Raw genomic sequence first — 17,716 nt, forward strand, 5'->3', positions numbered from 1 at the left:
CTGCACCAGGGCAAACCTCCGCCTGCCCCACTCCTGCTACAGGTAGATAGAGCAACAGAACCGCTAGTCTTTGATTTTATTTATTTTCTGCTGTGTTTTACTTGCATCTACAGTGGGGCAAAAAAGTATTTAGTCAGCCACCGATTGTGCAAGTTCCCCCACTTAAAATGATGACAGAGGTCAGTAATTTGCACCAGAGGTACACTTCAACTGTGAGAGACAGAATGTGAAAAAAAAATCCATGAATTCACATGGTAGGATTTGTAAAGAATTTATTCGTAAATCAGGGTGGAAAATAAGTATTTGGTCACCTCAAACAAGGAAAATCCCTGGCTCTCACAGACCTGTAACGTCTTCTGTAAGAAGCTTTTCTGTCCCCCACTCGTTACCTGTATGAATGGCACCTGTTTGACCTCATCATCTGTATAAAAGACACCTGTCCACAGCCTCAACCAGTCAGACTCCAAACTCCGCCATGGCCAAGACCAAAGAGCTTTCGAAGGACACCAGGAAAAGAATTGTAGACCTGCACCAGACTGGGAAGAGTGAATCTACAATAGGCAAGCAGCTTGGTGTGAAAAAATCAACTGTGGGAGCAATCATCAGAAAATGGAAGACATACAAGACCACTGATAATCTCCCTCGATCTGGGGCTCCACGCAAGATCTCATCCCGTGGGGTCAAAATGATCATGAGAACGGTGAGCAAAGATCCCAGAACCACACGGGGGGACCTGGTGAATGACCTGCAGAGAGCTGGGACCAAAGTAACAAAGGTCACCATCAGTAACACACTACAACGGCAGGGAATCAAATCCCGCAGTGCCAGACGTGTTCCGCTGCTGAAGCCAGTGCATGTCCAGGCCCGTCTGAAGTTTGCCAGAGAGCACATGGATGATACAGCAGAGGATTGGGAGAATGTCATGTGGTCAGATGAAACCAAAGTAGAACTTTTTGGTATAAACTCAACTCGTCGTGTTTGGAGGAAGAAGAATACTGAGTTGCATCCCAAGAACACCATACCTACTGTGAAGCATGGGGGTGGAAACATCATGCTATGGGGCTGTTTTTCTGCCAAGGGGACAGGACGACTGATCCGTGTTAAGGACAGAATGAATGGGGCCAAGTATCGTGAGATTTTGAGCCAAAACCTCCTTCCATCAGTGAGAACTTTGAAGATGAAACGAGGCTGGGTCTTCCAACATGACAATGATCCAAAACACACCGCCCGGGCAAGAAAGGAGTGGCTCCGTAAGAAGCATTTGAAAGTCCTGGAGTGGCCTAGCCAGTCTCCAGACCTCAACCCCATAGAAAATCTGTGGCGGGAGTTGAAAGTCCGTGTTGCTCGGCGACAGCCCCAAAACATCACTGCTCTTGAGAAGATCTGCATGGAGGAATGGGCCAAAATACCAGCTACTGTGTGTGCAAACCTGGTAAAGACCTATAGTAAACGTTTGACCTCTGTTATTGCCAACAAAGGTTATGTTACAAAGTATTGAGTTGTATTTTTGTTATTGACCAAATACTTATTTTCCACCCTGATTTACGAATAAATTCTTTACAAATCCTACCATGTGAATTCATGGATTTTTTTTTCACATTCTGTCTCTCACAGTTGAAGTGTACCTCTGGTGCAAATTACTGACCTCTGTCATCATTTTAAGTGGGGGAACTTGCACAATCGGTGGCTGACTAAATACTTTTTTGCCCCACTGTATTTGAAAGACTGAGTGTAAACACAAAAACCTATTTTATTTATTTTTATTTTTTATGTGCAGGAATGCACAGAAAATAGGTTTAAATGTTAAACAAATTTCTTCCAGTCAGAGAATGTTGCATATAATAATTTTTTTTGCTCAATGCATAAAGTTAAAAGATTAAAACTAATAAAACAAATTATAAAAAGAGACTTTTCCATTTGATTACATTTTATATGATGGATCAGGCAGAAAGTAGAATTGGGCATTGCTTTATCACCTATTCAGGTTGTAAATCATGTTTCTAAAAAGTAACTAAGTAACTAATTACTTTCGAAAATAAGTAAGTATAAATAAGTACTTTTTTGGGGAAGTAATCATTAATTAGTTACTGATTACTTTTTTCAAGTAACTTGACCAACACTGATCACAAACCTAGCCTTTAGCTGCATCTGTCCTCCAGGTGACGAGGTTATGAGGCTCAAACTCCTAACCTCGGCAACAGTACAGTGTTCTGTCATATAAGTACCGCGCGCTAACCGATTGCGCCACTGGAGCTTCCTGTCAGCTGAAAGCAGTCAGACCATTCTCCTCTGACCTCTGATGTCAAGAAGAGCTTTTCACTCAGAGAACATTCACTCACTGGATATTTTCTCTTTTTAAGAGAAAAAAATGCTTATGGTTTGCAGTTTGGCACCAGCTTCCATGGTGCTGCCCATGCAATCAGCTAATGAGATATTAGAGTTAATGAGCAGTCGAACAGGCGTACCTAATGAAATGGCCAGCTAGTGTTGTTGTGAAATGTTTTGTAGCTCTGGACAGAGAGATCAGTCAGCCTGTGGTTTGTTTTGTCAAACTGCAGCAGCAACAGTAAAAAAAATGAGAGAAAAGGAGAACTGAAGGACGGAGACGGGGGGAGAGAAAAGGAGGATATGATTGAGGGGTGTGATGACAGAGGTACGAGGGTGTTACTTACGGCTGGTGGATGAGACTAAACTTGCTCATGTCACTTTCACTCAGGTTCTGAAAGAACATCAGAGAAATCAACTGTTAACAAAAATGTGACAGGATGGGAGGAAAATAAGAGACTACAGAGATCACAGATCGCTGTGATTCCTCTCAGCAGAGATGATACGGCGAGGATGTCACCTTTACTGGAGCAGAAGAGACACGAATGCATTACCTCTTTAGAAACAAAAGATGGCAGCATCTCACTTAGGGCCTTTTTTGGAGGCACATGTGCTCAAACTTCACTGTAGCACAGGGCACAGTTTAGCCACATTCAGACACACTGACCTAAAAGCGCTGTTGGTAACATACTCCAGTAATTTCACAGGAAAGCTGTGGGCTGAGCGTCTTGCTTATGAGCCCAAATATCTACTAACACAGGAGTAACATATTTTTATTAACAGAGTGCTTTTATAAGAATGAATTCTAAACTAAAAGCTGATAGAAAATAATTTTGAAATCAACATTAAATGAACGTTGGCTGTTTTGTTTGTTGTCGCCCTTCAGGTTTGGCTCGCTCGTCTTAATACAAACAAATCCCAACCATATTATCATATTACCCAATTTTCTAAATGATCTCACATTAAAAAAAAGTTTAGCCGACTGCGCCTGTATTACAGTTTTTTTTTTGTCGTATTCATAATGTCTGTGTTGCAGTAAGGCGTTTGTGATTTGTAAATGAAAGGAAAATGATTACCATAAAATATGCAACAAATTCCACTAAATTATGTATTCCCCTCTTCATTCATAATTCATTGCTCCAGGTCGTTACTTGCTCTGTCTCTCTTCTGTTTTAAATTTGCTGTAATGTAATGAGGATCCACGGCCACAAATGTTTGGGAAAAGTTGGGAATTTTAGTTTGCGAGACGTCAAGTGACCCGACGGAGGCGTGTCATAACAGGCTGTAATATAAAGCGTCTGAATTTAACGTAAGAATGACGTATAATTGGTCCTTTATTCAATAAGTATGATGTGAAACTTGTGTAATGATATGCTGTTGAGCTGATTAAACAGTAGCTGTTTATTTATAAGAGAAATTAAACAGGGAGGGGAGTTAGTAATTCAGCTCACACTACCTTGATGTGTGTGTTTCGGTTGAACAAAAAGCCGCATCACCTCTAGGAATAAGCCCATAGCATAGTGGAAGCACTTTAAGACAGAGATTGGGATTTAATCATCTGTAAATTTAAAAGTGAGATCACTTAATATGAAAGACTGTGCCTCCTTCAAAGCACTGATCCTTGCCCTCGCAGTCTTGATCATCACGCAGTCTTACAGGAAGAAGAAAAAAAACATCTGTATAAAATCAGACTTAGCCTTTTGACACCGAATGAAATATCAAATAGTCTGCCCCAGTGGATACTCAGGCACAGCTCACACAGTGAATTATTTATAGGAGTGTCTGCGCTTGTTCAAATGAGACACAACAGCTCTACAAGGTGCATCCGTTCCCTTTTTCCAGTAGGCCCAGAGTCCACGTTTTATCATTTTAAAAATGCTCATGGTCACACTGCAATGCTTTACATGCTTTTAGATCTTCCGTCAGGCCTGTTAGTAAATGTGAATGGGGCATTTTTCCTTTTCCCAGTCTTCTTTTTAACCATTTTTTCATTGTCATGATGTGACATTTTTAACCTTGACGATACTGATAGTAGCATTAGCAAGATAAAGGCTATATCTGAAATTACTTCCCTGTGCAGTCATTCATGTGTATGTTATAACCCAAAGTGAGATTTTAGCTTTCATTTGTAGAAGTAGACAAGTATGTCACATGAACCAGGCAGCACACAACAGCATTCATAGTCTAACCTAGTTTGTAATGGCCCTCAAAATCAATACCATTCATATTCTATATAATAAATACACACATTAAAGAGGTGAAAGGGAAAAACTGCTAAAAAGGTGGAGAGCATGTTTAAAGCAAACAAGCCAAGCAGGCCTGGCAAAAACCAACCCTAGGGCGGGTTTTTTCTCGTAAGATAAATGAGGAAATTTTCCAACTGTTATTTAAATGTGACTCAAAACTATTGATGGTAATAAACACGTTAAAATCACAGAATATCCCATGGGAAAGTCTACATTGCGTCAGTGTGAAATCTCGGTTTCACCCTAAACCAGGTGCACAGACGACCACTATTCTTGTTTCTGTTCATGAGTGGTTTGCTGTCGGAGTGGCAAACAGCAAGGGCGAGGGTCTGACGCGCACAACATTTGTTAATACTTCTCGTTGAAACGAGTTTCATTTCACGATAGAGAGAACAGCTTCGCAGCTACACGGCCACAAAATTACCCCTCGGTTCTTTCACGGCAGCTGCTCAAGGTCTCATGACTGTCATTAGGTGAGAGACTTTCCACATGTTCACAAATCTTCACTGGATGTAGACAAGCTAATTCTGGTTTAAGGTGTTTTTCCTGCTTTGTGGCTCTGTTATCCATTACGAGGCAGCTGTGTCAAAATTCAAATTAGATTCAGTGAGGCTAAAGAATTACTGCTTATTACGCTGAGGATATATTATTGCAGAGTGCCAATGTAGATTTTTAAGGCCAACGGCAAAACAGAAATATACACTGCTTGCCCATATACAAGTCACTTTATTAGGTACACCCCACAGCTGCTCTATAACAGGTGGAAATGGGAGCATCGTATTACGGACACGAAGCTGTGATACTATCATGTCAGTATGGATTAAAATCTCTGAGGTATGTTTCCAGCACAAGACACTTCTGAATGCAAAAGGCAGTCCAACCCTGCACCTAATAAAGTGGCAACTATATGCAGATGTGCTATATGTGCTCCATAGGAAGCATCTGCAATGGAAGCATATGTGTTGTTTTTTTTTTTTTCGAGGGGCCTTTGTTTGTAATGTCAATGTGATACACAGAAGCTGAAAGTGGCTTCCCCACATAGCCGCCACACACAGGCGGCATCACAGAGATGGAAGCTGACAGTTCTTTTGATCTTCTGCTTCTACATATCGCTTTTAACCTGTCTACCTGTGTGAGCGAATGTGGCATCAAAAAGACAGAGATTACCTTTATCTGCGCTGCACTGACTGTCTGTCATTCCGCTCCGTACTGTATTATACAGCCATCCACCGCTCAGACGGAATAAAACTGTTTTTCTTTTCCCACCTTTCATTCTTACCGTTAAATCGTGACCGCGCGTTGTGGGTGCAATGGGAATAAGATGCATTCGAGCCAGGAGCTGACGATGACGTTGCCATATGAAAGCAGTTCAGATCTGTGTTGCATGCTTACACTTTTCTTTTTTTTAATGGATTTTATGACCTTTGCTCCAGCCGCTGTACATCACATGAATATGTAAAATAAGCCAAAGGCAATGCTCAGCAGAAGCATGCTCGCTGGATGACATTCAGATACCAAAGTGCAGGCCCTGCTCTGCTTCTGGACACACGCTGAGCTCCTGATGAGTCAAAAATAACTTACTACAAATGTTTCTTCTTCTTTGCTGAACTTTAAAAACCTGTAGAAGAGGCAAATAATGCCTTTAAAAATTCTCCGTTTATTAATAATTAGTTGTTTCAGTGATGTCGCTGGAGCGTTAAAAACACTGCAGTTGTTGTCAAATGTGATTTTAGGTCAACACAGGCAAACACAACCCCTTCAAACAATACAAAAACATATATTCGCATATTTTCAGAAGCACACTGATGATTCAACCACTGAATCTTTAAAAAAGGTTGCTCTTGTAAAATAAAGGAAGTGACATTACACTGCCAGGGGCGATTTCAGGATGTTTGTCAAAAATAGAAGAGGAACTGGATAGTTGCAATGAGCAGCGTCACTCGTAGTAGTAAAGAAAGTAAAGAGCACCATCTGCTGGATTTCGTCAACTGAAAATCCAAACAAAACCTTTCTCAAGAACACAAATGTCTTTACAGTAATGACTTTTTTCAGATATTTTCCAAATATATGTCTCTATGAAGCTATTCTGTCAAACACAGACAACTTTATACACTTTCTGTAAGCATGCTCATAAACACCAGTGAACATGTAGTGTCATAACTCTTCTGTAACTTTCCAGATCTGAAAAGTGAAGCTTCTGCATTCTTTATCATTACCATTAGGGGGCGACTTCTCTGGTTGTATGACAAAGACTGGTTGTCTATAGGAAAAGGATTCCACAAATAACTTCAGAAAACAGTTTCCTGACTGGGCTGTAGTATAAGTTGTGAGTTAGAAATCTTCTCAGTTACATCATGGTCGTTTTGTAAACAGTGTTGGGGAGTAACGGAATACATGTACCGCCGTTACGTATTTAAAATACAAAATATGAGTAACTGTATTCCGTTACAGTTACCGTTTAAAAAGGTGGTATTTAGAATACAGTTACTTTGTTAAAATAAATGGATTACACGGCGGTACTTTCCTGTTTCATACTGTGGCGGGTCAGGCCTGTTTGGGTTTTGTTTGACAGTAGTTTCAGGCGGCTGCGTTGCGGTTGCCATGGTTACAGGGTGACGCTCTCGCTCTGAGTGTTTCCTGGGTGAGAGAGCGCCTTTTCGTTGTTGTTGTGCTAAGCTAATCGCAGAATGCTACAAGCATAGCTCTAAAGAATGTAGCATCATGGGCGGTGTAGTCCGTGCTGCAGGGAATTCTCCCTGGACTGCCATACCCGTTATGTGTCTGTGAGCGAGGGAGGGAGAAAAAGGAGAGTCGAAAAGTACAAGTTGTCATCCAGCAAAAACGGGAGCTGGAAGCATGTAAATATAATAATAACCACTGCAGCCAAGAAGAGTGCCTGACGAGCCCAGTTGTAAGTAAGCTATTAAGACTTGACTGTACGCTTTGTTCGTGTTTTCCTCCTAAACAATAAGTTCCGTTGGAGCAGCCTTTCAACACCTCTCTCTGTCTCTTGCTAGCAAAGTTGACCCAGACAACAAAGTAAAGCTAGTTTTCGGCTACGAGCCCGACACAGAACCCACCGTATTAGTCAGAGGTCCCTTTACTACGGTTCAGAGCCGCGGACCTTCAGTAATCGTAATAAATCACACAGCAATAGTACATTCATGTAGTTGTAAAATGCATGATAATATATTAAGTAATCCAAAGTATTCAGAATACGTTACTCTCATTGAGTAACGTAACGGAATACGTTACAGAATACATTTTAGGGCATGTATTTTGTATTCTGTAATGGAATACATTTTAAAAGTAACCTTCCCAACACTGTTTGTAAGTTATGGCTACTTGTAGAGCCACTAATGCTTCAGGATCCACCTTGTGATTGACAAGAGAGCCCAGATTTTTCAGTCAAGGCCCTTGCTCATCACATCCCACTTCACTGTGACAGCCAACATGCTTAAAACCTTCACAAACTAGCAGGTGTCCATATTTTATATACAGTCATAACAGCCTAAATCAGCTAATGCTAATGTATTCCAGTGGCAATGCTAACAAGCTGATACTGATGGGAGCATTTGATTGGAGGAACAACCAGGAGGTAATCAAACCACAAATATCTGTACTGTAGAGCTTAAAATAGCAGATTATATAACATGAAGTATTATATACAGTCTATGATATGTGCAAATTGCTTGCATATGCTACACAATAGTTAAAAATGCCAACCTGCTTGTGGAGCAAATTATAAAGTCAAGAGCAAAACAAAGTCCTCTATTGACACAGAATATTTGCTGCAAATTTCATGCCCGTGCACCCAGTTGTTGCTGAGCCACTTTGCTCTGAACCACAAATGTCAACCTCCTCTTGCAGCACTGGAGAAAAAGTTAGACGTTTACAAAAGTCAGCATGATTAAGCCTCTGAGGACGCCGAACAGCAGAAGGAAATTTCATCCAAAAGCGATCCATCGAGAAGCTGGTTGGGGATTTTAGTTTATAGATCAAATCCCTTTGCTGCAGCAAAAATACTGGCTAAAAAAATAATCAACTAGACCGAAAAAAAAGCTTAAAAGTTTGACTGGGGAATGTCTGTCAGACACCGCAACCTTGAAGCTAGTTAAACTAAAAAGCTGGGCAGCCACTCAATAAAAGCATGGGTTTACTTAAGCGTGCACTGGCTGGATCCGTAGCTAAGGAGATCTATCAATCAATACACATACCGTATGTATATGTATATTTCAGATTGGTGATGTTAATGTGCACATCAAAGCCTCTGCTCTGAAGTATTAATCAATTTGACGGATAAAATCCGCATCTTTTTTTTTTTTTTAACTATGCAGGCCAAACACTTCAGTGATGCAATATCCCACCTAAAGTGGAGTTAGCTCAGGGTCATTGAATAATGAATAGGCGACTACGCCGCTGCTCTAATTTAGAGTGTGGCAAGAAGTGTGCATAAGCGTCCACTTAAAAGATGCATATGAGTGAAAGCTTCTTCAGGCTTGCCAGTGTGTGGGAGTTTTTTTACTGAAGTATTATGAAGATCCCCCAAAACACCAAATATTAGGGAGTTATAAACCCTCACTTCAGTTATTTGCTTCATAAAATCCTCTTTAAACAGCGTTCCCCCTCATGACTGAAGCAGATTTAGAGATACTTACTTAAGTAAGTGGGGATTACAGCTTTATTAGCCATGAGACTCATTTCACACTCCTTACTCTCTCCCGAACAGGGGCACTCAGCTGCGCTTAGTTTGGCAGCCTGCTTCTCGGTAGCTATGAGAAAGGCCTCAGAGATTGTACACACGGCGTGGATGATGGAGACAGAGCAGCGAGGGTGAAACCAAAGCAGAAGTTACAACAGATACACAGACTTCCACATTAGCAGGGCCACAGTTTACACAAAGAGCAAGTGTGGGAAGTAATGCAACCGGCTTTAGCCATGTTTCATATCCTGTGAACTCTCCTGTTTTTCAACTTAAAACGTGCTTTTAGATTCATAGTAAAAGTGTGTTCGTCAAGCAGTGACATTTTAACAAGAAAACAATTAAAAAAAAAAGTCTGCCAGAGTAACAGAGAGTGAGAGTGTTACAAATAAAACCAACCTCAACTGAATTTTTTTTTTTTTGTGTGTGTGTGTTTTCTAGCAAAATGGCATAAACAGCTCGAGGAAATGTAATTATTCTGCTGCTGTTAATGTCATAATCACAGTAATAACAACTGCTCGCCAGGATTTGACCATTTTAATTAGAATAACAAACTGAACACAACCACAACCCTGATATGATCCTGGGTGGATTAGTAGATTATGTAACTGCGTGGGAGAAAGAGCCATTTCTGGATTATTCAGGTACAAATGAGGAAAGACTCACCAGAAATCTCTGTCCATTAATGTTCAGTCTGTTTACGGTGACGGCGCATTCTTGCATATTATTCTGAGGAGAGTAAACATATCCATTCACTATTTTTAAATTACTAATTACACACACATATTAAAACAAGCAAACATTTAACTTCCAGTCATCTAATGTCCTGGTCTTACTTTAACACTTTAGCTGCTTATGTGCATTAACATTAACATTATACATGACCCTCAGAATGAACTGGTGAATGTTTAAAGTGCGACAAAACACAAGCATCTCTCCCATTTCCAGTGGACTCACCTTATACAGTAAGAAGGCTACTCTTGCCTGGTCCCACCCCTCGCACTCCTCTCTGGACGGCAGGTTCATTTCTGTCTCTACAGGGAACCTCTGAGTACAAGTGTGCTTTTGGAAGTACAGTAATAGACTGACCCGTCACGCACCGCGGCTCTAGCGCAACTTCAGCAGGGAGAAGTACACACAGCAAGGTCACCTCATTAAAACCAACACACGTTTCCCGTCTCTCTCTCTCTCTTAACCCATAAGTGGTGTGGCAATTCATGTCTCCATAAAGTTTTAAAGTTATCACATAGAATACAATGAGCCATTAATGAATAGGGAAGCGGGGACTTCCTCGTTCTATATCAATACTTCTGAAACAAAAGTTTCATAACAGTGGGACTTATTTTTTTTTACATCCTAGCTCATGCCTGCTTCATTTACAGTTAAAGGATGTAATCCACTCTGTGTTTATTTTGATTTCAGGGGGTGATCTTATTACACTCATGAGACTCTTTAGGCTTTTGGAAACTTTGATAAGTTTAAGTTAACCTAATTACATTTTTTGTTATATTTTTTTTTTGGGGGGGGGGGGGGGGGGGGGATGATACTTTCAGGTCAGACATCACTACTTGCCATCCTACCAATGCCATTTGAGTAGAGTGCAGTTACTCTTGCAATGCAAAGTGATATCAGATGAGGACATGGACAGAACAAGTGGTGGAATGTAACTTAATAGAGCCTGCTGATAATATTTGCTATTTGCATGATACACTGTATTGCCATATTTGTTCATCTGCCTTCACACACATATGAACTTCAGTAACATCCTATTTTTAAACCATAGGGTTTGCAGCTTTAACAGCTGACCACCAAACCCAGACTCGTCCTTCAGATTGCCAGATGGAGATACGTGATTCATCACTTTAGAGAACATCTCTCCACTGCTCTAGTGTCCATTGGTGGCGTTCTTTGTGCCATTGGGCTTGGTAATGTAAGGCTTGGATGCAGCTGCTCGGCCATCAAAACCCACTTCCTGGAATAAAAGTGGAGCTTCCATTCCACTGTTCTTGAGCTTTTAAAGACTTGTGTAGCTTTTTCAGTATGTTTTAACCATTTTTAACATTTTTTTGGAGCAGCAGAGCAGTGCAGTTAAAAAATTCTGGTAAACTGACTATACTGTCGTCTTACCAGAAAGAAGTTAAAACGAGTTTTAAGCTAAATGGAGCATGTATCCCATCCTGCCTTGTATCAAGGGCTCGGGGTGGTAGTGCAATGTTGTGGGGAATATTTTCCTGGTACTCTTTGGACCCTTTAGTGTCAACTGAGCATTGTTCAAAGGCCAAAGCCTACCTGGGTATTACTGCATACGCTGTCCATGCATGCACCCATGTTCTGATGGTTCTAACAATGCACATGTCACCACAAAGTGCATCATGTCAAACTGGTATCTTGAAACTTTATAAGTAAAAGTTGCAAAAGGTTTCTATCTACAAATTGTCTGTCTATCTATCCATCTATCTGTCTGTCTAATATGTGGAGGTCTGGCTACTTTTTTATTGTATTTCTTTTGATTCCAGTATTGTACGTGAACTTTCTTTGAGCACAGCGTGCGTTGTTTGAATATTTGTGTGCTTGTAGTGGCTTATTATAGTCTAACAAGACTATAAAACCCCAACACAAGAGTTGTGTTGGGGTAAATTAAAAAAAAAAAAAATCAAGATATGACTGTCACTTTGTCCTTTCTAAATGGAACTGAATATGCACCATAATTGTAATTATTAGACAATTTTCTCTTGCACCCACGGAGCTACACAAGAAAGGTGAAAGAGAAATTGGATTCATTGCTCGTGCAACGATTGCTGCTGGCAGTGTGAGAGCCATTTGTCTTAGTGATGTTAGAATTTCATCGCCCTCACGTTTGGATGGGGGCCAGCACCCTCATATACAACTGACTGATTGGGATGGCGGATGGGTGGGGGTAAACAGTCAAACAATTAGTGGCGTCTGCCCCGTGACACCCGTTAACCCCCAGAACTTGGCGGTAATGAGATCTGTGTAATAATTTCTGTGTAGCAGACAGAAACAAGGTGTGCTTATTAAAGTGACGAAATGAACAGAGCCTGTGGTAATTAGATGTAGAATAAAGGCCTGTAATGATTTCATCACCCTCGCCTAAATCAACAAATCATTGCTGTTTGGTCTACTGAAGCAGATCCATTATTGCAGATAATTACAGCAAAGACCCGCTGAAACCTTTTCTTTTACATTCCTCACCCCCATAGCACAGGAATCATAACAACAGGAGACAACGGCTCATGCTGTAATTACCTCTTTGGAAACAAAAGGAATAGATGAATTCAGCTGATTAAATCTATTTCAGTCTGCATTTCTGTCCAATCCATATGCAGCCGTATTCCCCAGATAAACACTCCTAATCATCAACGGCTTGCGTATAGAGTACCTGTATGTGTGCAAAGGCCGTGCATGAGCTTGCGGGCTCTCCGGGGAAATGCCCACATTTTTAGGCAGTAAGCTAATTAAAGCGGCAGAGCAGATGGTGCAGGCTTGGTCCGGACATAATGAGACGGTGAGTGGCGAGACGAACTGGACATGGCAGGACAGCTGTGAGGGGTTTGTGAGGTGACCAGAATTCAGGCGTCTCCCAGGAGCGAGAGGCCTCGCTGGCAGTCGAGAGGAGCAGAATTTAAAGTCCATAAAAACTTTATGAGCAGCTTTTTAAGAAGAAGAGGAAGAAGCAGCTACTGGATCAGTAATTGTTTACTTCCTCCAAGTGTGTGTTTGTAGAAAATACTCCACTGGAAATGAGTAATACCACGTCAGCACAGTGTTTTTCAAAAAAAAAGAAAAAAAAAAATTTTTTTTTTCTCTCGCTCACATCCTCAATCACTCGATCTTGGCAGGTGGTTTTTGGTAAACACCAAATCCTCAACACCTGTTGCCATTGGCTTTTTCTGTCTGCCAGCTCTCACCAACTCTGCTCCCAAATATAAAAAAAAAAAAAAGAGAGAGAGAGAGCCACAAGTGAAAAAAACAACAGCGCCATTACCAAAGTAGGTGTTTCTTTTTTTTCCTGGATGGAAGTTAAGTGGCGCACAACAACACCGACACAAACTCACAAAAGCGGCGATTCCTAGAGGTGCAGAAATACTTTGGAGAGCTCATCTCAGAGATGTTCCACACTCCTATTGTGCCTCGCGGGAGGAAGCGGTCAAGGCCGGCCGAAGCAAGCGCTCCCAGGCGTGAAGGGGTGAAGTTTGAGGATGTCAGGCTGTACCTGGTGGAGAGGAAAATGGGCCGCAGCAGGAGAAGCTTTCTGACCGAGCTGGCCAGGTCAAAGGGCTTTATTGTGGAAGACGTCCTCAGGTTTGGAAACCAAAAAAAAAAAGCTTGCCATTTGTGTCATTCACAGACTTAGCAGGGCTTGCCACCTAAAAGCTTTTCTCAATGTGAAGCTGAAAAGAGCTTTAGTGTAAGGGGAGGAGGGGAGTGGGTACACCTTTATTTTTTGGGTTTGTATTTCCTGGAAGCAAACAGAGTGGTTTGACCTGGCGGTTGACTTTTGAGGCCTCTAGTTTAACCCTAGAAGCATTCAGCAGAAGCATTTTCTGGCAGTCAAGCTTATGACTTCAAAATGAAATACTTTCCATGCCTACAAAACGTTTTATTATAGTCTGAAAAAAAAAAAACACAATTACAATTTTGTGGAATAATTGCCTGTTCACAGAATTTTTGACTGATTGGAGTGGGAAAAACATGCCAGGACTTCAACACTGAGACATCCAAAGTTACTTTTTGGCACTTTCCTGCAAACTTCTTTTTTTCTTAGAAGCTATGGCCCAATTAGCTAAATGGAGAGCGACTATTGTCTCATAAATAGTTAATTAAGAAGGGTTAGGGCATCCATCCTGCTTCCTCTACACCTTAGTGGATCCCCCCCCTAGCCATTACTCACAGCTCCACACATAAATACGTTAAAAGCAGGGGCAAGAAATTGGCTAAACCAGCTGCAGCTTGTTGGCAGCCAGAGAACTACAAACAATAGAAGAAAGGTAACAGAGCACACGCAAACTTTTTAATGAGTTTGGTGGAAGTTTTTTTTTTTTGTTAAGTCTCACTAAAGAAGAGATGTTCTGTGAGCTTGTTCCTTGGGATGATGATTCATGTATTGCACGGTAATTACAGACGCAGCGTGCCTCCGTCGTTTTTTCTGCCTCTAATTGAAAGTATCTTTTTAAAGTCCCAAACTGTGAGCACAGCAGAAGTCCTCCGCTTGACACCAGAGATGCTTTAGAGTCAGGCTTCTTTGTTAACGCAACATCCCGTTATTTAGAAGTCGACTTTGTTTTCAGTGCTGGGCGTTAAGCTCAGAGTTTGAGCTCCTCTGGTGAGCAGGTGTTTTTGTTTGTGTTTTTCACTGCTTTGCTTTCATGTAAAGTGAGGGCAATTTCTCCTTCTAAGTTAACATTAGCTCAAGGTTGAAAAATGGTTGAAGTTGAGCATATGATGTAGGGTGTATGTACAGGGTTTAGGCAAAGGGTCCCAATGAGTATGCTATAACCAGCGTAAGAGCCTGTGTGTGTTTGTGCGTGAGACAGAGAGAGAGTGTTTAAATGCGTGTCTAAGTGGGCCTGCCAGCCGTGCACCAGCTTGGCCATGGCAGCATTCCCAGAAACACAGCTTGAGCGCTCCTACGGTTACACTTGGCTTGATACAATTGTTTGAAACCAACGACAGGAAGTAGAGCGTGCCCGCCTCAAACTGACATTAATTCTGCAAGCCGACAAAACTGCTATCAGCTGCAGTTTGATAGCAACACCTCACGTGCCTAGTCTTACACACGTTATAGGCAGGCTGCCTCCAGCATATGGTCAGATGCGCTGCCTGCTTTCCTCCGAACATAAAGGAACACGCTCGTACACACACAGACACACACAATCACACGACGCACATACACAGAAGTTTCCACACTGTATGAATTTCAAGGCCTGCGCGCATGAACATGGATCAAAATATTGACATGTTTGTCCTGGGTGACTGATGAGCTGCATTACATGCTGTTTCGCAAATGGGAATATCACACCCACACACACACGTGCTTACCCCATAAGTTTAGGTCATAGGCACCATTTTCCAAACGCTTTGTTTTCTGAGGAATGATGTTTTATCCTTTAATTTGTCACAGCAGTTAGATATGATGTTGGATGTGACTGTGCACATGAGCCTTTGGTGCAGCTGCTGTAAAACAAAAATCAGTGGCAGAGAATTAAAAACATTTAGTTCAATATGCATCAATATTTATCGTATGCTCGTGTTCTAACATATGTTACCCGAGTTCCACTACTAACTATTCCCTCCCACTGAACCTTCATTCCCAATGAAAGCCGTACCTCGACACCCACGTCAATCTAGCAAGCTAGCAATCACTTCGCAGGCCACCTTCACATTCTTTTTGTTACTTTTTTGTGGACACTAACACACTTATTCATTTATTTGTTTTCACTGTACACTACCACACTGGATTTTAAATCAAACAATTTGTATGTAATTGAATTTGAGAATTTTTAACTTCAGGCAACAAAAGCGCTATATTAGCAGTGCTGTTTAAGACTTACCGCTACTTTCATAGGCTCAAAAGTAATTGGACAATGGTTTTGGCAGTTGCAACTGAGATTTACCAAAAATGGGAAAGGAGAAAGGTATGGAAAAGGAGAGAAACGTCTCATGATCTGAAGCATACCACATTATCTGTTAAAAATGGTAAGGGTATAGAAAGGGCATGTACGACTAGCATGTGGAACTGGGCCTCTAGTGTTTCTTGATGATGTGGCTGCTGATACGAGGAAGCAGGAGGAATTCTGCGGCTATACTGCAGTTTTGCAGTGCTTCCCAGTCTTTCTCTCTCCTCCTTGTGTCAAAACTACAAAAGTTGTGTCAACATCCAAAAAGATATGGACATAAACGAATGGCGGAGCATGGAGGTGGTGATGGCAGCTGGGTTGAGTGTAGTCTCTTTTTAAAAGTTATTGTCATACAACTACATATATCATGTTCTTGAAATGCACGTTGGAAGTCATGGCTTGGTCAATTACTATGCTTCTCTCCAGCTTTTATTTCAATAAGAGATATTTTTATTTATATAAAAAAAGTTGTCAGTTATTTGGAGTGATGGCAGGAGTTACTTTAGCAATACATTTAACATTTTTCACTAGTTTTTGTTTTAAGAGTAGGTCACACCTAGATCTACCGTTGGTTTTTAAATGTGCTCTATAAATAAAGTTATTGTATTGTATTGTAGATTTGCAACAAATAGTTCTTGAATAAATAAGCTGGATTGATGCCCTGCAGTTACTATATTACTGAGCACTGTGTTTTGGATGGTTATTATATTGTCAGCTGACATTTTCAGGCCATTTTGCCATCAGAGACAGACTAGGCAAAGAGCCTCGAACAACTGCCATTGCTTGAAAAGTACTATAAAAATATCTTCCTCTTATTGCTTCCTCTCCTCATGTGCATTTCCTACATTTAAAGGTTGACACCATTCTCATGGCGTCAGGGTCCCACAGGGAATACAGTGCACTGATCTAATCTATTTATACTTTATTTAAGACTAACCTTTCAGAGCTCCAGCTTTTTAAATGTGGATTAATAAAAGAAAAATTATTTTCCTTCCAGTAGCGATCATAATTAAGATATTTGGACTTTTGGATGGACAAAGCAAACACCGTAATGGTGTAATGGTGAACTCCAAGACTATTTTCAGATTTTATTACAGATAGTTCCTTTTAGGTGGGTACAGAGACCTGCTCTGTAACTATGCCTCTGTTCATTCAGTTAAAAATAACAGTTTGTATTTTAAAAAGCTTATTTAGGCTTCTTATCAACAAACAAGTTAGATAAAACTCTAAATCAAATTAGCCAAGTCCACAGCTTATCTCTTTGGTGCATTTATTTTATCATTATAATGAAAATATATTGCACTACTGATCATGTCTATGCAAACAAAAACCTCACTGTGGTGTAAAAGTCTGTTCCGGGCATTCGCAGTCTTTGATTAGCTTGTTTTCACTTTTGGAAAGGACAGAGGGAAGCTGCTGACAGGAACTGGGCACACAGATGACTCGAGAGAGTTCTCCATATCAAAGCCCATTGACTTTAGCCTGTCCTTGTGTCTGAGCTCAGAGTCCCAGTGATTTAGGGAAGAACAGTCTGGTTCTGGCTTTGCTTTCTTGCTCATTTGCATGTTAATCTGCCATTTCACATTCTGCTCAGCTACATATTAAGATAAGAATCTGAATTTTGGGGATATACAAACATATAGTTTGAAGGAAAAGAGTGTTTTTTTCTTCATAATTTTAAGTCTTGGTCCAAATAGACAATTCAAACCATTTTGATTTTTAAAAGAAAGCAACCCAAGAGCCAAATCTTGATGACTGTGGTTAGACAATCATTCACGTTGAGCCTTTGGAGATCATAGTTGTGC

General features: G+C 40.9%; 2 protein-coding genes across 2 annotated transcripts in view; one reads left to right on the forward strand and one right to left on the reverse strand.

The window, feature by feature from the left end:
- Positions 1–10,299, reverse strand: part of blnk (B cell linker) — a 26,845-nt gene extending 16,546 nt beyond the window's left edge. The window contains exons 1-3 of the mRNA XM_087850363.1: positions 10,231–10,299; positions 9,940–10,002; positions 2,673–2,719 (exon numbers count right to left, since the gene is read on the reverse strand). Coding sequence (XP_087706489.1) covers positions 2,673–2,719; positions 9,940–10,002; positions 10,231–10,299 — 179 coding nt within the window. The remainder of the gene's footprint in view (positions 1–2,672; positions 2,720–9,939; positions 10,003–10,230) is intronic.
- Positions 10,300–13,402: 3,103 nt separating this feature from the next.
- The window catches only part of dntt (deoxynucleotidyltransferase, terminal), a 99,035-nt gene continuing 94,721 nt past the window's right edge, over positions 13,403–17,716 (forward strand). The window contains exon 1 of the mRNA XM_006799053.3: positions 13,403–13,596. Coding sequence (XP_006799116.2) covers positions 13,403–13,596 — 194 coding nt within the window. The remainder of the gene's footprint in view (positions 13,597–17,716) is intronic.

Source organism: Neolamprologus brichardi, chromosome 13 (genome assembly GCF_056152115.1).
Source record: "Neolamprologus brichardi isolate AB-2024 chromosome 13, ASM5615211v1, whole genome shotgun sequence".
NCBI classification, from domain to species: Eukaryota; Metazoa; Chordata; class Actinopteri; order Cichliformes; family Cichlidae; genus Neolamprologus; species Neolamprologus brichardi.